The sequence below is a fragment of the Dicentrarchus labrax genome, unplaced genomic scaffold (genome assembly GCF_905237075.1).
Source record: "Dicentrarchus labrax unplaced genomic scaffold, dlabrax2021, whole genome shotgun sequence".
NCBI classification, from domain to species: domain Eukaryota; kingdom Metazoa; phylum Chordata; class Actinopteri; family Moronidae; genus Dicentrarchus; species Dicentrarchus labrax.
In genome coordinates this window covers 19,996,771-20,022,658 of record NW_026136724.1, presented here as the reverse complement: position 1 = coordinate 20,022,658, position 25,888 = coordinate 19,996,771, and the positions used below count along the sequence as shown (strand labels likewise).

Genomic DNA, 25,888 nt, shown 5'->3' with positions numbered 1-25,888 from the left:
TTTGCGTTTTAGCAAGTTTCACGGCCACCGTTGTTTCTCCTGTACACGTGGAATGGGAGGATGAGGTGAGGGGGTTGTAATCTGCAACTTCACCACTAAATGCCACTGAATCCTAAGTCTTTAGGATCAGGGATTTTTATAATATATACTGACATTTATTTTGTGAGGTAGCAAAACTACAAATTAACATGTAACCGTTATGTCTAAAATCTCTGGGTGTTCAGTTTTGTATGCAATGACTCAGAAAAATACTTGTGGGCCGTGTTACCCTCACCCAAACAAGACGCAAACACTGTATGTATGTATGTATGTATGTATATGTGTGTGTGTTGGTGGTGTTGGAGATAATAGTTTTGTTTCTCGTCAGCATTCATCCATCTGTCTCTGGTATTTTCTTGGCTTTCACTAAATCTTAGCGAGAGCCCTCTCTCCGTCTCTCTGTCTCTCGGTTTTCTGACTCATCATCATTCTTCCTGTTGTCGGACTTTTCTTCCCTGAATCCTCCGCCTCAGCAGTCTTTCGGTTCAGCATCGTTTCCTTTTCGCCTCCCCCCAAAATCCCCCCTGTAGTTTACAAACCCCACCCACGATGCACGTGTAACCGTGGCAACAGCAGAACCATGGCAACCTGAGTCAACTTCCCCAGCAGAAATGGCCGACCCACTGGAGGCTTTTTAAGGTTTTAATGAGGCTGAAACAGGATGAGAAATGACAGAGAAGCAAATGAAGACAAGTGGGGAGAAGTGTGCCGTAAAAACTACAGAAGTCGTCATTTTTAATTATTAGAGAAGTAGTAACAACTATAGAGGATTAATTCTCTCTCGTTCAGTCTGTCACTATGAAACTGAAAGTCTCTCCAGTGTAAAATTAATTATATTTTCTATTTGTCAGGAGGCTTGAACAAACTGTAACAGCATGAAACCGATTTGATGAAAACTGAAAACTTACTGACCCACTTCTAACATTAACAGCCAGCAGGATAAAGGGTAAAATCCTTTCAAAGCATGAGAACAAAAATCAAATGTAAACTGTCATGTTTAATGAAAGAGGAGCTTTGCAGCAGTTTGTCTGATGGAGGGGAAAAAAAAATCAAAGAGCTGAAAACTGATTTTACTGCAGAGTAGAGGCCCATTCTTTGATCGGAATGCTTAATAATTGAACAGAAACCTTTAAGTGAAAAATTTCACTAAACACTGGTGACGTACATTTTCATCTCCACTCGGATATTTTTATCTGTTTCAAACAATAAAGAACCACTGACCCTTTAGGCATATTAGCTTCTTTGAATATGTCCGATATGCAGCCGTTTAGCTACATCATATCAGTGGTTTAAGGCATTGTTGTTTGACTTTAGTTATTGTTTTGGAATGACATGCAGCTCGCACCCAATCTTGGAACTCATTCGCTCTCGACTAATGACAATTTAGCGTCTGGGGAAACCGGACAATGTTTCTTGACTTCAGGTGTAGCCGATATCGGGAAAACGGATAAGGGAAAACTGGGCTTATGATTTCCTCTGCAGTCCGTTTAGCAACTTGATACGCGAGAATGACGAACGACACATTTCAGCTAATCTCTATAAACAGATGCCTACATGTGGCTGCAGATAGAGTTATCGTCCTCAGACAATAGTTGGTTCCAAGATCGCATCCAAGATGTGTGAGAGAAATACATTTTATCTGTATGAATTGGAATGTTTTTACAAATGGTAGCAGAGTCTGAAATAATGGTGTCAGGAAATAGGGACGTTAAACACATGTCGTTTTGGGGAACTTGGGGGTATTTTTCACGAGAAAGGTGAGCAGATTTTGGCTCGAATTCTGTAACAATACGAGGATCTCAATTTCTTAGAAAGATCTTAGAAAGGGTCATGTTTTGCTCCATTTCTCTGGGGCTGCAATAAAAATGTTGTGAGGTTGAAAAAGAAAAGTAAATCAGAGAACAAGAGCTGTTCAACTGTGAGTCCAAAGCCCATAATCTCTATACTCCAAGTTTTCTGTTTGTCCAATTCTGGGAGAGATTTTTCAGAGGTTGCAGCTTCAAAATGAAGACGAGGAAATGATCACTGACGTGGTAAAACCAGTCACAGTTTGAACTGTTGTGAGATACCTTTGTTTTAAAAGTAAAAATTAGAGGTTGTAAAATGAGTTCTTGCAGACGAGCAGAACACAAATTGAGCTCTCGGACTTTGCAGTAAGGTTTGCAGGTGAAATAGCGACCTGACACTCCTCATCGTGTGAGTATGACTTCATCTGGCGGGGTTTTGTTTTCCATGAACTGCAGCTCTGCCTCAGGGAGTTGAACCGGTGCCCGTTGAGCCAGGCAGCAGCTGAACAGCCTGCCAGCTCCCACAGGGTGGTCGGTTTGAGTCCCTGCCCAGACACACACTCAGACTGCCAGAGAGAAAGTGGAAGGAGTTAGTATTCATGTCCGGGCACGATCTTCTGCTTCACTGCGTCTGCAGGCTTTATGGACCGGTTGTCCATTCAGGGGGCGATAGTAGACAAAAAATGAACAGGTTTATAGGGCAGTCTGAGGCGAGGCAAGTTTATTAAGTTATTAAAAGATAAAATGAAATAAGTAAAATGCATTTGGAGAATACAAATTATAGTGGAATTATACAGTACGATTAGATATATGAGTGAATTCAATTTAAAATTGAATTTAATAAAAGGCAGAAAAGTTGGATTTAAAAGAACCGAGAACTCAGCAACAACTAAAAGGAGAGTGAAGGAAATGTCAATCATATGGGCTGGATGGTAAATATAGAAACGATTGTTCATAATGGTCACAAATATTGTTCATTGACGATATAACTTTATATAATTTAAACTTGTGTTTAATTATTTTAAATTACAGACTTTAGCTGACGTAAGGCGTTTGTTTTGTTTTTTTGTCCTTTTAATACAAAGTCGGACATATTGGAGCTTTTTAGAGTCCCCCAGCTGTAATTCTGACTTTAATATTGACGTGAATAGTATTTCAAACTTGGAGACTGTTTATAACGCAAACTCTGATATGACTTGAATGCAGCATAATTATAAAGCAAGAAAGTAGGGGTATATTAAGTATATACTTTAAATCAGGGGTCTCACACTGCCGGCCCGGGGACCATTATTATCATTATTATTTTTCCAGTTGTTTGACATCAATCTAAACTAGTGCTTCATATACAATTCAAATAAAAACACAATTCAATTTTAAAAAATGCATTTTAATGGAGCTAAATAATGGCCAGTAAAGGTCAAAGGTACCCACAAATGTATGCAAATGGTCAGCTGTGAACAACAAAGGTGATATAATGATATATGATGATTTAAACAGGTATAGAAACTGCTGTTTGCAGTATAATCAGAATATTATGCTTTCTTGTAGTACTTGAACATTTATATCGCTGTCCTATGAGATGACAACACCAGCAGTATGCATTTAAAAAATCTACAATTATGAATAATTCATAATGATATAATATTTACACTTGAGCCATCATTTCCATTGTATCTATTAATTGTATCCTGAACTGTGAGGCAGTTTGTAAAATCTGTTTCACTAAGAGCTCTTTAAATGAATCATTGATCATCCTTCTGATATATAATAATGATTATTGAGTCATCACAGCTAATGATGGTTTACAGATACGCTGTAATGTCATGATAGGTCACCAGGGCAGGCTAGGGTGGAGCAGTGTAATAAACTGAAAAACCAGCAAAATGGTAGGTTAAAAAACATCCCGGAGGAGGACAAAGGGTTCTTTAAACTTACAGTACTTTCCTATGAGTTCTTGTTCTCCTCCAAGGCTGTTTTTCCAGCTTCTTCCACCTGTCTGCTCTCTGTCCTTCTGCCTCCTTTGTTCTGCCTTCCTTCCAGTTCTTCTGTCCTCCCTCTATTACCTGGCTTAAGCACCTGCACAGAGGCGTATAGGTATAGGCGCTATGAATAGCCACAGCTGTGCGTAACGGTTGCATGGGATGACAGCCGCTTTGGTGTTTGTTGGAGAACCTCGCTGATGCAACGCGATCGGTGAAATTGCATCCGGCCTTCTCACTGACAGGTCTCGTGAGTGGTGGGCAAGCATTGATCTGCAAACAGATTTCTAAATGTGTTTTCTCCATCCGTGTGTAAATGTGCCCGGTTCCACAGTGATTGAGAAAACAAAAGCAGGCAAATACAGATTTATAAATCTGACAAAAAGAATGCATATTTCTGTCTTTATGAGATTTACGTGTCTGGTCCCTGGTCATCCATTTCTGATGCACTGTGGGAGAGCTTGGTTTGCCTTGGTCCAGAGCCTGAATTGGACCAAAAAAGGCGCCAGAACCCTAATTCAGCACAACCATAACCACAAAATACACCTAACCAATACTTTTAGTGTTTTCTATGCATTTTCAGCGTTGTCTTCTCTGCACTAAGCTAGCTGTGTTTACAAAGAGACACAGTTTCTTAGGCAAAAATTATCCCCTATGTCCTGCCCTTACTCTGTCTCTGATTGGCCGTGTATCTAGATACGTATCAGATCGTCTTAGCACACCGGGTACTCATGTGGACGGAAAATCTGAAGTACCTCTACCTGTGAGTACTGGCCCATATCTGTCCAGTAGATCTAAATATTTAAAGGCCAGTACTTGTTCTGAGGATAGAGGTTGTTGTCTGCTTTATATGGACAGACTTATGACTTTGGGCTACAAAGTTAATAATTGAGGGAGTGGTTTTGAGTCTTGTCTTGTTCCTCTAAGACAGCGGTCCAGGGACCCTGGAGGGGTCCTTGAGGGGGCTCCCCAGGAAAAAAACAGGAATATTTTAATTTCACTACTATTTCATTGACTAGTTAACCCAATGAGAGAATGTATAAGAATGACTATTCTGTTCACACTCTTCCACAGTATCAGTTATCAGACAGCAGTCCCTGAGAGTACATTGTATCAAATATGTGTCTACGGTCTGATGTGTACCAATTTGGGGGTCATTGACATCAATAAAGTTGAGAACCGTGCTCTAAGATGTATATTGACTATGAGAATGGCTTCCTCATTGTGAAACCCTACAAGGTTTGAAACACAGCACCAGAGTTTGTATACAGCAGTTTACAGGCATTGCCCTGGACACAGTATCTATCCCAGTAGCTTTCCCAGGTTAGCTTCAGTAAATCTAATTATACAAAGGCCAGCACTTGTTCTGAGGATAGAGGTTGTTGTCTGCTTTATATGGACAGACTTGTGACTTTGGGCTACATAATTAAACTTGACTTGTTTCAACTGCAGGGGGAAACAATTATCCAAATAGGACTTAAACAACACACACACACACACACACACACACACACACACACACACACACACACCACTTTACCATACAGGCTTTGATCAGCTGAAGGACAATTTACTGCAGAAACACTGCCAAATAATATACACAAACATACACACAGTAGCCTACTGAGCTGTGAAAACTGCAGTGTGTGATTTTCCTGCAGACGGAGGCTTTAATGGTGGTTTAAAGTGAATTTAGAAGTGAACTTTATTTTAAGATCGTCAGCCATCCACCCCATGCGACTGAAGCTTTAAAGGGAAGATTCAGACTCAGAAACAAAGCTGGCAGGGACACACATTTGTTCCCAAACGTTACACCGGTTTCATTCAAGCCGTGTTGCCAGGAAACAGCCTAGCTCCTGATGTTTTACTCTTGTGGCCATACGTTTCACTATCAGCCCAGCTCAGTCCACAGTTTTACGTGCTCCGCCTTTATTAAACCTCACTGGTGTTTTACCCTGAAGAAGCTCTGCGGCACCCTGAGAGAACAGTCACCGTCCAATCAGGTGGTAGGATGTCCTATAAATGAGAGCCGAAGCCGGTTGCCCTCTGGTGTTGCTGATAAACAAGATCTGCTTCATCATGTCGGCTCAGAGCAGTTTGGCATCATAAGGCAGAGACCAGGTTGAAGAGGAGCAGGAGTGGATAGTCCCCTCTCTTATTACCCAAAGTTGGACTCACATTTTGAGTTTTAGCCATGCAAGCAGCTTGGTTCCAGGGGTTGGAATGAATGTCGATGTCTGTTGGTCCAGACTGGAATATCTCGACAACTGTTGGATAGATTGCTATGAAATATTCTACAGACATTCCTGGCCCCCAGAGGATGAATCCTCATTATTCTAGTGACTTTTCCTCGAGTGCCACCATGAGGTTTTTGGTTTTTAGGGAAACTGCTCAGCAGCTCTTGGATGGATTGCTGTGAGAGTTTGTGCCGACATTCATGGCCCCATCAGGATGAATTGTAATCACTTTGATGATCCTTTGACCTTAAATCATGCACCATTATCAAGTCACAATTATAATTTTTCCAATACTTTGGTTCACAACTGAATACCTGTAAAACTAAGGAAATTCCCTTTAGGCTCAACTTTACTGTTAAAGCAAATGAAAAAAAGTTGTACTGTAAGAACAAAACAGGCTAAACTAAGACAGTAAACATGGTAAACACTTTCTAAACATCAGCATGTTAGCAATGTCTTTGTGAGCATTTTGATCTTTTTTTTTTTTTAATGTTTGATTTTAAAGTAATCTTAAAGTATCTCAAACGTAGCTGACCACATAATCTCACCCAGTCCTGGACATATTTGACTATGAGAATGCCTTCCTCAGTGTGGAACTCCAAAAGACACCAGAATTTGCATACAGCAAGTTTTTAAATCATTTTAAATTAAATAATTATATGAATCTGACTTAACACCACATCAATTAAATTCTCCTCTGTGTCTGTCTTTCAGTGGTTTGGTGATCTGGTGACTCCGGTCTGGTGGGAGGACGTCTGGTTGAAAGAAGGTTTTGCTCATTTCTTCGAGTATGTTGGCACCGACTTCCTCTTTCCAAAGTGGAACATGGTGAGTAAAAAAATTTTAATATTATTCATCTCAGACAAAGAATTCGTTGGCTCAATGCAGCAATGTACTGTGAATCTTTTGCTTTAATTTTATATTTAATTTATTTCTAAGAGTCAATAGGAGAAAATTCTGAACCTGCTTCTTTTTTAAGTCTTATGACTTGAATGTACTTTAAGCTAAAAACTGGATTTAAACCCAAAATGAGTCATCTCACTTTAAGAGATAGAGTATATAGTAGATATAACATATTGTGATTGAATCTTACAGATTTTAATATTCTATAACCTTTTAAGTGCAGCTGTATCTTCATCAGTGAATGGAGCTGAGGAAGAGTCAAAGTGAAATTATCAAACATATAAAATATATGTGGTAACTGCAGAGTTTCTCTCTGATAATTTGATAATAGGAGTCTGATCTTTTATTCAAGACAAACAGGAAGTAAAGCTTTCAGCTTTGCATGTTAAAGTGCGTTCAGATATTCTGAAACATCCGTCCGTTCACTCATGAAATTGAATTTATTTTTGCCCCTCAGATGGTTTCAGGTGAATCAGATATTCAGCACAGGGCTCCAGTCGATCAGATATGATTTGTTTTTCCTTTTTTAGAGTAAAACATTGAAAAATCTCCAAACACTAAATACAACACAGGTAGAAGACAGAAAACCGGATTTAAAAAGAACGAAAATCATCTGTTGAAAGAGATAAAAACAAAAACTGTATTTTTTCTCTCCATTCAGACTTTAAGGCCCTCTCTGTGGGCAGTTTTTATTGGCAGCAGTTGTGCTTTGGCAGAAAATATTTCCCAATATTTCCCACTGTTGACAGTCTGAGGATTATCCACAACTGGGATGCTGTTTGTGAACACTTTGAGTTACTTAAACAAAATCCCATTCAGCTCCATTGTATTGGTGGTGGTGGTGGCAGAATTAAACATTTCTTCATGATTACTGCATGGAAATAAAAAAAATTGGTTGAACTGAGCCTTTTTAAATCCTAACACAAATAAACTGTAGTAGCACAGAGTGGAAAGGGATCATTTATTTATGGTGATGTCCAAAAACATTCTGCATAGACGATGTTAGGTGACTGACAGTTGGAGCACTTCAAGGCTTGGATTTACATGAAACTCTCCTGGTGGAACACTTGATCAATACTTCCCCACCCTGTCTGTGGCTCTCAGCCCCGACCCAGTGGTTCCTACTGAAGATGTAAATCTTTAAAGGTTGTATATATGTGATTTAGAACATAAATATAGCAGCAGACAACTATTTAATAAGTAAATATACAGTGGAGTCATGGTGTCTCTCTCCCTCTGCCTGTGTTGTATCGCAGCCTCTCTGTGGTTTGTTTCCACAGCCGGTCTGCTCCGACTGAAACTGCTGTTTTTATCATCTACGTCGGTGAATTAAGGATTTATTTCCACCAAACCAGAGTTGCTGATTGTTGGAAACACTAACAGAGACAGTTTTGGTGCAGTTTCTGTCCACTTTGAATGAAGTTATGATAATTTGTGATAGTGATAGTGATATTATGTCTGTTTGTTGTTAAACTAAAGGTCTATCTCTGTAGGGATCCTTTCCATAATGCTGTCAGACACTGACAATAACAACCTGAGTCTGTCAGTGGCAGAAACAAGAACTTTTTGACAGATGCATTTGTCCCCAAGGATTAACGTTATTTTACGTTGCAGCCTTTTCATGAATATTTTTTCATCTAACTCGATGAATTAAGAGTTTATTTCGACCAAACCAGCGTTGGTGATTGTTGGAAAGAGTCTGAGATGCTGGAGCTGTCAGTGAATTTATATATAACACTTAAAAAACACAAATATATAGTTTTTAAAAGAGATTCAGCAAATCCCTAAAACAGCTGGTCACTGTAGTTTTTATCAAACAAACAAAAGAAAAGAATACATTTGTTGGGGATTATTTTCAGCGGTGGATTAATCCACATTCTGTGCTCTAGTGAGTATTAATGAATGTCAGTTTTTAACAATGGAGCTCTATGGCACAGAGGAAGAAGATATCAGGCTCTGATACACACACACTATCCTTGTTAGTAGATAAGTAGATTGTTGGATTGTTGACAATAAGAAAAATAGGGAACATTGCCAGCCCTGTCCTTTGAGGAGAGAAAGACAACTACGGGTCTAAAGTAGCATTTTGGTGAGAAACATTCAGTCACATACTTTAAAAGCTGAAGATTTTGCTTTCTAGTATCCTGATTAAAAACATTCTGCTGTTTAAATCGGTTAACATTTTGGATAAATTCAACCACAAAGGCACCATTTACAACCACAAAGCCTTCTGAACAACTCTGCAACTCTTATATCCAAAGCAATGCCATCCGAGGTTCATTGGTAACGTATAAATCAGAGCAATTCACCAAACCAAACTAATAAAATATGAAATAATTCAAGTTCCCCTCCACTGAAACATCAGTGTTTGTTCTTGTTCCTGCTGTGTGATGTTTGAATGATGTATGTGCAGAGTTTGACACTAGAAAGATCTTTTCGCATTCATTTGCTGAAAGTGGAAAGTTTCTCTGTGCTCATTGATGATCACCACTACCCCAACACCCATGAACACACACTGCCTGAGAGGAGCACAGCGCTAACCGCATCCGACCACCTTGTGTCTCATTCACACATCGCTCTACATACCTTATAGTTAAGGAAAATAACAATTTCTCCTCAAAAACTAAACAGACCAGATGATTTCCTGTCCCTTAGTTCTCGCCACCGTTGAACAGCCACAGCGATGTTACTCCGGTTTGTAGCGTTTCTACTTCCATCTTCAAACCATCTTCTTGTGCGACTAGCTCCGTAGCTTTAGCAATATTGTTTTTATTTTATATTAGTTTCATTATGTAAATGTATTTGCCCCAGTGCAGTTAATTTACAGCATGTTTTATCTGCTTATTAGTATTTATTTTCACTAATGTATTCTTTTTATTCCATTTACTTCTACATGAGTTTAATTGTCTGATTTCTCTGCTTCCTAAAATGTTTTTAATCGTGGTTTTGGCCATGTAAGAAACTTTATAAAGTTTAGTGTTAAGTTTATTATTATCATTATACTTACATTATACTACCAATATTCCCAGCTTAAGATCTGTCTGCTGCTCAGTTTCCAGCAGGCGTCTTGTTTCTCTTTATTGTATAAAAAGTTACGCAACATATAAAACCGTTTGGACGTACAGTGTGTGCATAGGAAGAAAGTTAAAACTGGCTTTTGAGGAGGAGGAAGACTGCGAGGTGTCCTCCTGAACTCTTCCTCCACGCGCACGGATCAATATCTGATTCCTCCTTTTCTAAAAGTGTTTTCCTGCAGTTCAGCAGATCATATTCAGCCCAAACGCGCAGCAGGTAGAACCCTGCTTCAATTTATTCCTGCTCAGGTTGGCAAACAAATTGATGCAGCGAGTGAGTCAGCTCAAAACACAATAACATTACAATTCTCACTCAAATTTGCTCAATAACTCCCAGCTCCCCCCCCACGGTGGACGAACTCAGCGAGAACTTCACTCAGAGAGAAACAGTGAACGCTGCACAACTTTAAATTACAGAACACACTTCTTTGTTTCTACCGTAGTACGTTGTAATTTACTTCCAATAGAGAATGTGTTACACCCAAACACCTTATCTCCCGCACGCACACACAGTCTGTTTCTGAGCGACATGGCATTTTTAAATCCCTGTTACTGTGGTTCTGCACGACTGGACGCTTTAATAGAAACAAAGTGTTTCTCCAATAACAAGCGCAACGATGATAAAGCGGTCTGTTCCTGATAAAGCAATTTATTTATAATACAGGTTTTTATTTAAAAAAACGCTTTCCATCAGCAGCGAGTCATGCAGTGCTGCAGGGAGAAGAACAAAGCACAGCAGAGAGGAAATGAAACACAAACAAAAATATGACGAGGAGGGAAACATGCAGCAGATTGTTTCTCTGTTACAACCGATCAATCAATCACTGAGCCAATCCGGTTGCAAAATATCACTCCTTAACATCAGGATTGGGGCAACTTCCAGCTAACAAGAAGTAACTGTGCATTCAAACTGAGGTGACATCAATTTAATGCTGACATAAAGAGACAGCTGCAGTGTTTACAGCCACAGAGCAACATGTGGGACAATTATTATGGGAGAAATAAAATGTTAAATTGTAGTAAACGTGCCGTAAATAAAGTCAAAAAGAGCCTCAGGCAGAACCAGCGATTTGTTGTGTAAGCTATGAAAAAGAATAATCTATTATTGTCTTTTAGTTCCTATGAAACCATTTGTGCCTGCAACTGAAATTTTGAATTTGGGCACATGGGACTTCTGTTTTTTCCTAAAATGGTAGAAAATGCCCTCAATAAGCAGTAAAACTGTAAGTATTTTTTATTATATTCAGTACACAAAGGCTAATGTCTATATAGGCCATATTAATAAAAGTTGCACACGACTATCATTTGTTAAACTGCAGGTGAAAACATTCTCCATTAGAGAGCCTGTTGCATGTTTGTAATGAAAATAATAAAAATCCCTACATTTGTATTGCTTATTTAGGAGCATGTTCTACTATTTAAGGAAATAACAGTAGTCCTAAATAGAGATTAAATATAGTGTGATAAGAAATTGGCTGTATCTCAGAAACTACAGGAGCAGAATCAAGTGTTTGATTAGTTAAATGTCAAAGATCTGCACACATATAGAGTGTAAAAAAATATATATGACAAAAATCCTGACTTTGACCATTGATAAAAGTGTGATATCTAATGTGTTATCTAATAATTTAAAAGTTTCACTATTACATACTTGCCCAAAGTATGTTGGTACCAAATTTCAAGACTTTAAACCAATCAGAAAAAATGTTATTCCCTTTATCACAATAAATATAGTCTTTGGGTGCAAATGAGTTAAGAACAAAAGCGGTGAACGTGACGTCACACAGATCGACGCTCACTCAGTGTCGGTTACTGTCACGCCACATCATTAACGTGAGCCGCGGGGGAAAATCAAAGGCGAAAGCAAGTCATGCTGCCATTTATTGAACCTGATGTGTCCTCTTTTTTTTTATCTGATGGTCACAAAGAGCTTGTGAAAATATAATTGATTCTGAGCTTTATTAGTCAAGGCTGCAGCCAGACCTCATAAGTCATAAACACTGAACGCAAACACGCCAGACTTCATTTAAAACCAAACAGGGTTGTTATGAAAACAGCCCAAGATGCAATATGACATTAAACCTCTCTTATGGTGGAACTAATTTGTTTCTGTAGCAGACCACATTGGCGGCACTGCAGCACAGAATACAGAATCACACCTATCTTCTATTTTCAATAAAACACCACATTCGGAGTCTGTTGCGTTTTACTAATTATATTTACGTGACATTCAAAACAGGAACAAATGATGAAAATGGGACTTTTCTTTCTGCAGCCATGCACGGTCCAACATTTTAATTAGCTTTACGTGATTTACCAAATACAAATACAATGTGTTTTTTTTTTCCCGGTGTGCAAAGAGCATGATGTTTGTTTTGTATGGACACAACAGAGCAGTAATGAGGGACTGCCAGGCTGGAACTGACCCAAACTTTACCTCAACACAACCATGGAAATGAACTGCTCCTGCACTGGTGCAATTTTTACAACTTAAATTTCCCCTCCACTCTCTCTAAAATCAGTTTTTCTTCTCGTTCCTACAGTGGGATATTTGAGCTTCTCTCTTTTTGTTAACAACTACAATCACAAAGCTTTCTGTTTTTTGTTACAGCTCTGATTCACACCTCTGACTAGCTTTTGTCATCCAAAGCAATGGCATGAGAGGGTCATGGGTATCGTATTTTTTAGAGACATTCAGCCAACCAAACTAATGAAATATTTCAAGTTCTCCTCCACTCAAAAATGTGTTTTTCTTCTTGTTGCTACAGTGTGATGTTTGAATGCAGAGTTATGCAAGGATGTTTTCACATTCATCTGCTGAAAGTGGAAAGTTTCTCTGAGCTCATTTAACATCAGATTTTATGGGGCGGGGCTTACAACTTATATAATAAGTGTGATGTGGAAACTTGAAGCCACAAGTGCACATACACTGAGAATGGACTTAGCAGCGAAGTAGGAGACATCTTGTGTCCAGCAGGAAAACATTAGAAATGAACAACATTTGCAAATTATAAGAAAATTATACTTTATTTGCAGAAAGTCTCAAAGTTATTGTTCCAAGCAGACTATTTGTATATATGTCTTAATACATAATCTGGAAGGAAGCTTTAAATACTTTTTACTTTCCACTTAACTCCCAACTTCCACCCGGCACAGTCACGATGCGTTCTGGCTCCGCTGTAGTCGCCGGAGAAAATCAAACAGAACCTAGATCAACATTGGTACACCAAGCCAGAAGTCAATCAGTCAGAAACAGGTATTTGAAGTGGAGAAACACACCGTTTTGTAAACGGACAAAATACACAAGTTATCAGGATTTAGAGACGTGCGGATCACGGAGCAAAATCGCGTCACAGCCCTAACATCATGAAGCCGTGCCCAGTGGAGTTTTGGAGTAAACTTCACTACATTTCTAAGAGTTGAAGACGGATATTGAATGCCCTTTGCTCTCTTTAACATGACTATTTCATATTTTTGATTCAAAATCTGGCGGTCGACATTTTTGCTCTGACCTGCTTTCTCTCTTTGAATTCACCAAAGATGAACAGTCAGTGAGTGTTCTGCAGTGATGGAAAAAGTTTGCCCTGTCGTGAAAATAAATGTTACTTACATAGGTATTTATCATATTTAAAAATGAAAATGTACGTATAGAGTCAAACTTTTCTAAACCAGAACTAAATTATATCAATACTGTACTCTTACATTTTAACCTCAGGTTATATGTGGAAAATGTTGTACTTTTTGATTTTATTTATACAACTATTTTTACTTACTATTATGATTTTTCATTAAAAACATACTACATTGTTATAGATTAAACTGGTTAAAGCAGCCATTCTGCATAATGAGTACTGCAGAGAGCTGCACATTTGAAATGTACTACAGTTGAACATGCTGGAGTGATACAAACACATGAAAGAGTGCATATAGTGCTGCTGAACACTCAAACACCACATGTGGTTAATGGTTATGGAAATGTTGACATTTAGGAGTGTTGCAACACTAAAAGCTGCATCTTTGTGATATAATCTGAGAGTACAGTTTTGATGTAATTTAGTTTAGAAAAGTTCACCCCAAATTCCATCGACTTCTATACATACATTTAAATTTTTAAATATGATAAATAACCGATGTAAGTAAAACTTTTTCCACCCCTGCAGAACACACAGCGACTGTTCATCTGTGGCGAATTCAAAGAGGCAGAGAGAAAGTAGGTTGGAGGCAAATGTCGATTACCAGATAACTGATGTGAAACAAATAGACTTTGAATCGAAAAAATTAAATATTCATGTTAAAGAGAGCAGAGGCCGATCAATACTGATCTTTCCCCTCTTAGAAATGGACACTTACCCAATGAGAAAAAAGGCTGTATGGAAATCATCTTCCCCATTTCAAAGTGTATTTGCAGAGTGTTTAACCCACGGTCGGTTTCCCCCACAGATAAAATCATCCATCCTGCTATATGTGATTTTATGTCACAAATCCTATACACTGTACATTATGACAAAGTACATATTCAGGATCCTGTGAATCCAATATTGTCATTAAAGGTCTGCTCTATTTTTCTTCCACTCACAAATCTAAACAAGTATCAGAGCCTGAGCCTTCCTCTGTGCCAAAGAAACTCCACTGTTGTCCAGAAACTATTAAAAATACATCAATGAGCCACATTGTAAACACACACACACACACACACACACACACACACACACACACACACACACACACTGTACTTTAGATTGGCTCAGTCCCTGCTGCCCCGAATACTCAATGATGGAGTATTAATCCCCGCCTGAAAATACTCCCAAACAAATGCACTATTTTTTCCTTACTGTTTGATAAAAACTACAGTGAGAGAGGAACCCTTTTAGAATCGTTTTGAAGCCTTGAGTTTGGCTTTATGGTCATTGCTAAGTGGTTTTTTTTTGCATCCAGCAGCGGTGACAAACTACGATTCATCGGCTGCACTTGTTTTCAAGTCGTCTGCCGCAGGAAACAATGGTCACACTTTCTTGTATTTTAGATAAACTAAAATAAAATATGTCTGTGAACAGATTTGAGGAGAGAAATAATCAACGCTGTAACAGAATCTGGATCCATAGCTGATCAGCACTGCCTGGCTTGACAGTTTGATCTGAGTTTGGTGCATTAGCTGGACGGACTCACTGAGAATGACCTGTCAATCACAAGGTAGCCCCGCCCTAAAGCATACCCTGCTTTATGGTCTGTTTTACTCTAAATGGGACCATCATTTACTAAATGAACATCATGCTGTATGGAAGAAGACTGAAACTAGAGACTGAGACCAGAAACTCATCAGGAAACTGTTTACTGAGCTCATCAATCAACTGAGAAGTCGACTAATTTCTTCATAAGACTCAATACTATCATACTTTACAGCCAGTGTAGCTGGCCCCTGCTGGCCATTAGAAAGAATACAGGTTGAAGACGCTTCACAGACCCGGAAGCTCTGTCCGTTATATATACTGTCAAAGCAGGGCACTCACTGAGGCTGTAACAGCACCAAAGATAATAAAGGAAAAGATACTTTGGTATAAATGATAAAGCAAATTCATGACTATTACAGTGTGTGTCATATCACCCGATTCTATCTGGTAACATAGTGAGAATCCTCAGCTTCCAGTTCACTAAAAAGGCTAAAACTATATTTGATTTGTGACACCTGCCAGCTAGTGCATTAGTATTCAGTGTGAAGGCGTTACACAGAGAGAGCAGTCTGTCATCCAATCCTGCCATGTTTAAATGACACTGAAATAAAGAGGATGGCGGAGGGAGGAGAGGAGAGGAGGAGTGCCAGGCTGGAAGTGAAGGAGGATGGAGAAAAGAGACGAGAAGATGAATAAAAGTTCAGCAGCTGTTCCTGAACATCTCCATCTGTGTGTGTGCGTTTGTGTTTACACTGACTGTTGGCCTATTAGCTGTCCCTCAACATGTGGGTCCATCTGGTTCATAATGACCATATGGACCAGATGGACCCCCTCCCCACTCTCTCTTTCTCTCTCCAGGTGACTTAAAGTCTCTGTTAATTAGAGCTGATGTCTCATTTACTCTAATTTTTTTTCTTTCTCACAGAGTAATTTTGGTTTCATCCAAATGTGCCATTTAACTAATTAACTAAGTGTGTAATTTGTGGTAGGCTCCCCTGATTCTTGCTGCTTACCTATGTTTGTGTGTGTGATGACTCTAAGATGAAAGCAGTCGGCTGTCTTTACCCAGGAGTTACCCCAATCCTTTTAGGTAGGATCAGTCCAGCTCTTGTGTAAACAAAGAAAACATCCAGGAATTAGTCAGATTCTCTCCTGTAAACAAACTGTTTATCTGACAGATTGTTTAGTTCATTTGCAGTCGCAGCAACTCAGGTTTTCTGGTTGCCAGCCGGCTGGGATCCAGTTTCCAGCCATTATCCAACCACTGGGATTCCGCCCCACTTCTCTGGTTGTCTGACGAGGCCTGTCTAGGTTCCACAGTAAAGACTCAGACATACTTTATGTGCTGTACCGGTTATAAATAAAAGGTCCGTGTTGGTCTGGCAATCCATGCATGAGGATTTTAGCTTCTTCTCTTTCCTCTCGCAGAGTTCCATCAATCAAATATTTTAAAAACCATTTGGCCGAATTTCATAAATTGGGGTAGCTGCTCCTCACACAACCTCTCATCAAAACAGGCGTCCATTTTTCTTCATCTGGACCGTGTGCAGTCAGCACGCTTGCTGTTTGAGCTGCACAATTAATTGCAATGTCATCAAAATCACAATATGGCCAAGTGCAATATCCAAGAAGCTGCAGTCTTTTGATAAAGGTGACAAACAGCATTATAATGAAGTACTCTAGTGCTACGAATCTTGTTCTCAAGGCGTAAGAAAACATGTTTGTTTGGTACATAATCCAAATGTCACATCATCAGCAGGATAATGCGCCGTGCCACAAGTAAAAATGGTTCAGGAATGGTTTGAGGAACACAACAACGAGTTCAAGGTGTTGACTTGGCCTCCAAATTCAGTGTGGAGTGTAGGAAGCAGAAGCACACCCTCATATACATCAAATAGGATGAGAACAATTGATTTCAGGCGCAATGGATAAGTCTGACTCACTACAGTAGTCTGATGGCAGTCAATCATTCTAGCGTCTATGATCACTGCTCCTCCTGGTGGATAGATAAAGCATTGCAACTGGTTATGAGGCGACACTGGATTCACACGTCATCAATAGGGATCGCATACTAAAGAAGTGCAGAGCAGGGATCCCCAGCAGGGACACACCAGATATTAGACAGGTATGTTATCATTTAGCTTCAGGGACAAACGAAACTTAAAAGTTTCTAAATCGCAGAATTACACCGCCTCAACACCTTGTTTGTGATCATTCTTAAAGTCAGACTAAAATTGTATTTACTCTAACTAGATTAAAATCTCATTCAAATCAACATAGACAGAGACGCATCTGCCAAGAAGTAGCCAGATCCCAGCAGACACTGTAAAATCTAAATCTTTCTAATGTTCATTAAAAATGTAATATCTCAAGAAACTTTTGTTTAACTAGATGTAGATTCATTAAAACGAAGTCTCCTTAATAAACAACTCTAATCCATGAATTACACAGAGCCACATTGGACCAAGAATTAGACAGATCCCAGCAGATACTGTTAATTAAAAAACAAAGTTCCTGTTCATTCTGTCCATTAACGACTAAAACTTAATAAGCCAACAATTCTATTGCTTAACAAGATGGAGGTTCATTAAAACCGAATCTCCATAGTAAACACTGTAATCCATGAATTAGACAGAGCCGCACTTCTCCGGATTTAGGTTGATCTCATGGGTAATTTAGACAGAGCTTGTTAAAGCTCAATGTGTTTGCTGATGTCTATTAAAACCTTGAAACCAGGAGAGAAGAGAAGGAGAAGGGAGGAGAGGAAACAGAAAAGGGACCAATGGGAGGAAACAAAGAAGACCGACAGAAAACAAGGAGAGGAGACGTGGAGTGGAAGAGGCAAAGAGAAGAGGGAATTATAGAGGAAATCATAAGATAAAAGAAGAGGAGGAAACAAAGGAAGGAAAAGCACAGACATTACGGAAAATGATAAGGGATGGAAATAAGGAGAGGGAGGAGGGGTTGAAACTGAGATAAGACGAAAGAATGGATGAAGGAAAACTGGAAACAAGAAAAGGAAACAATAACATAACAGGAAATTACCAACAAAGATTACAAGATTACAACAGACTAATTACACAACTAAACCATAATTTACTGAACCAACTGTTCCACTAAATGACAGTTTGTTGACTGACTTTGTTTTCCAAACTTCATTATTTAACTGGAATCTGTTGAAAGATGAGCTGGAAGAAAACCAAAACAAACTTCAGATTCTGAAAATTGCTGTAAAGAGAAACATTCACATTGTGGAGGGAATCACCACCAACACTGCAGGGACTCACCAGCCAAATGGAGACAAATATCTGGAGCCCCTATTGTGAGGGTGATTATATGTAAACTAGAAGAAACAAAATAAAATCCAGTTTCCAAAAAAATCACGAGAGGGCGTTAATCACATTGTGGGGACAGTCACCTGTTCACACACCAACACTGTGGGGACTCACCTACCATATGGGGACAAGTTTTTCCCCATTTTTAGGGTTGAGATTTGATTTTGGTGGTAAAAAAAACACACATTCTTTACTCAGTACTAATTTAACTACTTTACTCAAGTTAAAGTGGAAAAAGTAGAGGCTCTGAAATGTACTCTTTGTAGAAAGTAAAAAGTACTCTCATCATCTTCTTGAAAGTCTTTTTCGTAATATGCGTGGTATACACCAGTCTTGATGTGGGAAGGTGTGCAATGATGCAAAAAATAAAATTAAAAAAATCATACTGTAACTCTTGGCAACACGTTTTTGACAAATAAAGGCAGGTCTCAATTAGAGGCCTGGTCTCGATTTTATAGAAGTTCTTTGGATGTGTAGAAACCACCTCTGCCTCTCGGTCTCTGAGTCTGAAAACGGAGAGAAAAACATATGTAGCCATGCTAACGCTATCTCATTATCAGACTAACTGCCTTGAACAGAGTAACTTTTTACCATAACTTACTAATCTTAGCTTGTGAGTCAGTGAATTAAGTGTATTTATATTATTAATTTTACAGAAACCATCAGTACCAAATGATTAAATGATCACTGTTTGACTCCTAATTCATATGTTATTCAATAGAAGTAATATTAATGCTGGTTTAAATAATCAATTTCTCATCACTGCTGAGCAAGAGTTTTGTTCTCAAGGAAATATGGGTCTGTCCCATATAGAGGCCCGTTCCAAATAAAAGCAGGTAGAGCTCAGTGATTTAAGGAAATAAAAGCCTGGGCTATTAATAACATTTTTATGGTAATTTATAATTCCCCTTAAATGTATTAAAAACTAAAGTAACAAGCCTGTTTTAAAACTATTTAAGTACAGTTAGTGTTTGTACTGTGTTACTTCCCACCTCTGGCCTCCAGAGAATAAATGACAGAGACAAATGTGTTTTTTTAGGAGAAGCAACGCTTCCTGACTGATGTCCTCCATGAGGTGATGCTATTGGATGGTCTAAGCTCCTCCCACCCGATCTCCCAGGAAGTGGAGCAGGCGACAGACATTAACCGAGTCTTCGACTGGATCGCCTACAAAAAAGTAAGTGCCCATCCACAGTGAAATTCATTTATCTTCATGGATTAATTCATCTTAATTGAGCTGCAATTGAAAATACAGCATAAAATGGAGTCCATTTTATGCTGTATTTTATTGTCTTTTTGTTTGTTTTATGAAGCTTTTTAAAATCAACTTTTATGATAGTCTTTTTAAAGTTTGTCAACATTAAGTTTTTAAATGTAAATAAACTAAACTTTACATGAAAGCTCAATGCTGATCTGCTCTGCCTCTGCACTCGCAATTGCAATGAAATTAATTGATTAATGTCACGTTTAATGTCATGTTTTTACTTGTCATAATGTATATAAATGTGTGTCTCTGTGCTCTCTGTAGGGGGCAGCGTTAATCCGGATGCTGGCTAACGTGATGGGGCAGTCGCTGTTCCAGAAAGGACTCAATGTAAGTTCATGTCGCCCTGCAGGTCCAGCTGTATAAACAAAAGGTTTATATATCTGAGGACAACAGGGACAGCAGGATTTTGGCTTTAAAATGATTTGTCACCAGGATTCAGACAGAAGCTGTGTGTGTGTTTAGCCATATTTTAGCTAAATCCTGACTGTTCGGAGCATAAAGATGGGCAGCGAATAAATGGATTTCGGCTTCAGGGGCAATTTGAGAGGAAGTTTTCTTACGTGTTTTCTGCTGTAAAATCTATCCCACATTACAATCCTCTGGATGTGACCTGAATTCAAGCTGAGCACAGCCACTGCTCTCCATGCAGGAAGAAAATGCAAACTTTTCTCTTCTACTTTTGAAGTCTACAGGGGCTATAGTTTTGTTACCCAAAGTTAGAATTTATCCAGAATTGTAGCCAAGATTTTGAAAATGCTATAGTACTGAGTACAAGTATGGAGTTTTGGGTGCTGAGAGAAATTCTTTCTATATAATGATGTCCATGAAGTAAACCCTGCCCCCACCACCAGACACCAAAAGTGATCTTTCTAATTTTCTGGTTTTTTTTCAGCTGTTGAAAAGCTGTTCACAGCCTATTCTGAGTAAAATAACAGTGGAGAAATATTAAATATTTTATTCATTGTTGGCCTAAAGCTAGTCAAATTTAAATGCATAATGTCTAAAAATACTGGAATGAGAGTATACATTTTTAATTGTAGAATATGAACTTCCTAAAACTAACTTAATTTCCCCTCAAAAAGCTGAAAACCTCCCAAAAGGCAGCAGGTTTCAGAGGTTTGGTGATGTTTAATTAAATGTGTCTATGCAGTGTGACAGGCTGCTGTTTCGGTTAATGAGGTAAAATAAGTTCAGTGGGATTGTGTTTTTGGTTCCCTCACAGTTTACACTGGGACACATTCAAAGTAGAGTTCAATAAATTGATCCATGCTGCGCTGGGTGTTGTACAAAGTAATGAAAAATGAATCAGAGAGAAACCTAAAAAAGTTATTTGAGGAGACAAAAAATGTTTGTTTTAATAATTTTTATAATGTTTTAATTTTTCATTCACAACAACATGAGTGGTGTTAATGACAGAGTGTGCTGCATTATTTATTGTTCAGCTGTATGAAGCTGCTAAGTGGCTCTCTGATGGCTCACACTAGTTAATGTTAATGTATCAGTGGGGGGAAAAAACTCAAAATGAATTTTATTTTACAGCAACAAAGCACTTTTTTGTCCACAAACTTGTAGGAAATCAGTTGGCAGTTACTGTAAAAATGATGTCATATGATGTAAGGTGAAAGTGGGTTAAATATAGTTTTTGTTCTGAATACAGTCATGGAAATATGTATGAATCCCCTGCGCGCACACACACACACACACACACACACACACACTATGTCCTGATTTTCCTGCAGAAACTGTCAGTGACCTGGAACACACTGAGAACCAGATTCTATATAAAAACACTGCTGATCCAGCAGCAGAAAACACAGAAAATAGTGTGTGTTTGAGAGTGTGTGTGTGTGTGTGTGTGTGTGTGTGTGTGTGTGTGTTACATATACAATGTGCTGCCACGCTACCTAATAAGAGCATTAGTTTCGGTCCTCAGCTGCATAAAAAAACATCTTGGGAAAAATTTCCTTCTGTAGTTTTTCTTCATATTTTCTTTGCAAAAAAGATGTTTAGTGAGAATTATAAGATATAACAAACTGTACAAACCATCTGCATCTAATAATTCATGCAAAACAACTCAACATAAAGCTGAGCTTAAACATAAAAAAGTCACATTTCTTATAGTAAAAAAATGTGTGATTTATGTTGTGTTAGGAGTTGATAGCTGTGACGGTAGTATGCAGGGGTGTGTCCGGACCATCTCTTGTTGGCCATCCTGTTATCCTTACCTCTTCCACACCACACTGTCTTGCAGAAGCTCTCAGGTTTTAAAGCTAGAGCGAAGGTACTAGTAACATGTGACACTAAATTACCTTATGTATCCATTGGTACCAACTATGTCATGCTACCATGTTAGGAAGGAGGCTAAATAACTCCAAAGTTAGGCCTAACTGTGGCGATGGAAAAACTGATCATTTTCAAATGGGTCTGTAGATCTCTGACCTCAAGATTTCTGAATGAAAATGGGTTTTATGGGTACCCACAAGTCTCCACTTTGCAGATATGCCCACTTTATTAAATTAAATTAAATTGCATGTAGTTTTTGGCAAAAACCATGCAGTTTTTTTGCATGTGGTATTAATGTTGTGCATTTGAATATTTCTGCATACTGGGGTCCATAAACAGTGCAGAATCTGGATAAATTGGGAATGAATGGAGAGCTGAGACACATACTTCATACCACCTCTGCAAAAGTCAGCGCCCTACATGTGCCACCCCTTTAAAAAAGAGTCCTGGAAAAGAAATTCACTTAGTAATATGGACATGGATTTAAATATTGCAGTGACATTTGGTAATTTATGCATTAAATTCAGTTTTAGTCGTATTCAAATAGCTAAAGATTGCTTTAAAATAGGTGTTGACATTCATAGGCTCCCATTAGATATGGATTCAGGCTCAGAGTCCCACAGTTGCACCTTTTAAGTTGGCCAATCACACACCACTGCCACCCTTATGCCATGTTCATATCATGCAAAGATTCTCATGTTTAAAACACGTCAGTGTACCACTCCAGATGGTCTTATGATTGTAGAGTTGGTCGTGTGAGGGTTAAATATTGTGCACTGACAATACAGCACTATATCAATAAAGTTTGGGTCTGATTACCTTGAATAACAGACTTTTGGCTGAAGAACTGTCGGGTGTCTCGTCCATGAGGCTGTTCTCAGCAGACAGATTACAGGTCATGTGCTTGTTGAGATCCCAAACTCCTTCACAGAGCACACACCTTTATTTTTTTATTTATTCTATGTTTTCTACGGATTTTGTGGTTTGGATGAGTCTTCCAGGAAAGAAACCCAACTTTTCAGATAAGCCTTATAGTCAAGGAGCTATTCCTGATTCATTTTGTATATGTTATTTTTGGAGTTTTTCCCTGGGAATGAGTGGCCTGTTGAAGAACCCGGACGTGTTTGCAGCGCTGACGGAGAACGGAGGTTGAGGTTCATCCTCAGATGTGGAAAAACAGTCCTCATTAACAGACTCGTGTGCTAAAACGGTGTCTGTAACGGCAGAAATCTTTCACTTTAACCCTCAGAGCTGCTGTAACAAATGTCTTTCAATGAAATTATTATCACTCACAGCCATCTTCCTCCGACAGAATGCTTATCGTTTGGTTGAGGTGTATCACGCTGCTAAACCTGTTTGTGTTGGAATCGGGATCAGACTCTGTGACTGTGTGGAAGGGCGCATTTTATCTCATGTCAGCTTTAGTGAAGGTGACAGTCATACTTATCAAAGCCACACACACACATACACACACACTCCATGTTGTTGTTATCATGTGTGGCATCTTGTTCCAATAAAGAGTTTCTTCTTGCCTTATCAACCTCCATACGCGCTATGACAACTGACTGACTGTTTGCGAGGGATGTTCACACACACACACACACACACACACACACACACACACAGAAGAATCAATCAGCGAGAAGCAGATTAGAGCTCTTTCTCTGTAGGTGTTCTGTGTTATCTTGTACTACTTTCCTGCCTTTTCTTGTTTTATCACAAACCCCAACAATGCACCAAGCTTCCTAAGCTTTTATAACCCCAAACACACTGCAGCGGGGAATGAGTTTCCTTCCCTGGAAACAGACGGGGATCAAACCAGACCCAACCGTCACCGATGAATTGCTGGTTGAAAACGATGCTGCCACGCCACTAAGTCCCTTTTGAACTGGGAGATTCTCTTGGGGAGCTTTGAGTCTTCACCTTGTTCATTAGCTTAGAAAATATAGCTCACAGTTTGAAGTCAGAGCAGGGATTGAGCCCCGAAGCCCTTTCGACTCTACACAGGGGCTAAAAAAAACGTACTGCCTTATTTCAAACTTGAAACACTTTTACAAACACACCACAACACAACTTTGTCTGCCACCTTTTTAAATCCCTACAGTATGCAACTAATTTGACTGTAAATGTAAGCATTAAAAAGAGTAGCAGTATCACACTCTACTGTTCATACTGTTAATATCCTGCTAGTATATTAATATATTTATCCATAAGGTTTTTTTTTTTATATATCCCTGTACATATGCATATTACTCTGCACCTTACTGCTTTAGATAGGGTCTTTTGCAAGCCCATTATCATTTCCAGGTTGTCAAATACAGATGCGAGCAGTGTTCAGTTAGTTGCAATCTGCCAACTTCACCACTAGATGCCACTAAATGGTCCAGATGGGTGGCAACATATTTCCAATGCTGTCAAATTTAACACATGAATTTAGATTAATTTAAAGAAAATTAGGTGTATAAAAACGGAAATTAATTTAATGATCTGTTATGGCCACGTGTTAGACTAACTGATAGTTTAATGAAATAAACAAAAATTTGGTGCGTAAAGACAATTTATAGCAGATAAAGAAATATTTTCAACAGGGTGAAGATTGGGCCAACCACAGTCCACCAAATGATGTAATTTGATGTAATGGTGTGTTTAAGTGGCTGATCTGTTTCTCTGTTTTTTCAGGATTATCTGCTGAGTCACATGTACAGCAACGCAGCCAGAGACGACCTGTGGAACAAACTGACTCAGGTACCACTTACCTGTCCCCTTACACAGTGCAGCGTTAGTGCCTTGCTCCTTGGCAGGGATTTAAACCTGTGACTGCTCCACGTTTTATGGCTCTTGGGGGGATAAAAGCAGCCAGACTGCATGAAGCTGTTAATTATTTAACGAAGCGGTTCTAATGAAGGCCGGGGAGACTCTTGTTAAGCTGCGAATTGATGAAACGGAGATGGGGGGAAAGTCTGGTTGCTATGGTAACGTGACTGACAGGTGGCGGCGAGGCTTGTTTTGTTGTTTGTCCTTCACACAGGAATTCTCCGTTTAATTATATCCATCTTGAGATTGCTCTTTAATAAGCTGCCAGCCAATCAGATCTCCAATTACCTGAAAGTTTTTCTCTAATCAATTGACGTAAAGTTGAATATTGGTGAAAATAATTGGTGCTTATTAACTATTATTAGTCACTGATTATTCATACGTTGTGTGTTTTGTCCAGGCCATGCGCTCAGAGGGGCGGGACATCGACATCAGAGGGATGATGGACAGGTGGACTCTACAAATGGGCTACCCCGTTGTTACCATCAGCAAGAACCAATCAGAGCAGCTCCCTACTCATTACATCACTGTCAGCCAGGAGCACTTCCTGTACGGGCAGGAAGTCAGAACCAACAACAGGTTAGACCAAGTTTAAGTTTTTTCTGCAAAATGATCCAAATGTAAACAAAATGGCAAAATGATTTGACAAATCAAATCTTAAAATTTCATCGACAAAACAAAATCTAACTTCTAATCTTTAAGATTTCAGTTCTGGTTGTTATGGGGACGTCAGGGCCTAAAGTTTTGTTTGCAATCATACATTTAACGACCACTAAGAGCAGCAAACGCACACTGAGCGACTTCACAATCACAACAAAACCACTACTAAATCTGTTTATAGCACCAGAACAAGCTGTGGACTGAGAGGATCAGTAATGTGTTACATCAATAAATAAGACTCAAAAAGAAAGTTAACGATGTAATCCAACACGGTGGCTTAACCTATGAATCCTTTGTACATGGAATGGCAGACTCCGCCAGTTACAATTGAAACAATACAGT

At 38.9% G+C, this 25,888-nt stretch overlaps 1 protein-coding gene across 1 annotated transcript in view; it reads left to right on the top strand.

Moving 5' to 3' along the window:
* LOC127358574 (thyrotropin-releasing hormone-degrading ectoenzyme-like) overlaps window positions 1-25,888 on the top strand; it is a 178,403-nt gene that overhangs the window by 116,021 nt on the left and 36,494 nt on the right. Inside the window, exons 6-10 of the mRNA XM_051391733.1 lie at window positions 6,757-6,870; window positions 19,562-19,699; window positions 20,051-20,116; window positions 24,752-24,817; window positions 25,287-25,465. Coding sequence (XP_051247693.1) covers window positions 6,757-6,870; window positions 19,562-19,699; window positions 20,051-20,116; window positions 24,752-24,817; window positions 25,287-25,465 — 563 coding nt within the window. The remainder of the gene's footprint in view (window positions 1-6,756; window positions 6,871-19,561; window positions 19,700-20,050; window positions 20,117-24,751; window positions 24,818-25,286; window positions 25,466-25,888) is intronic.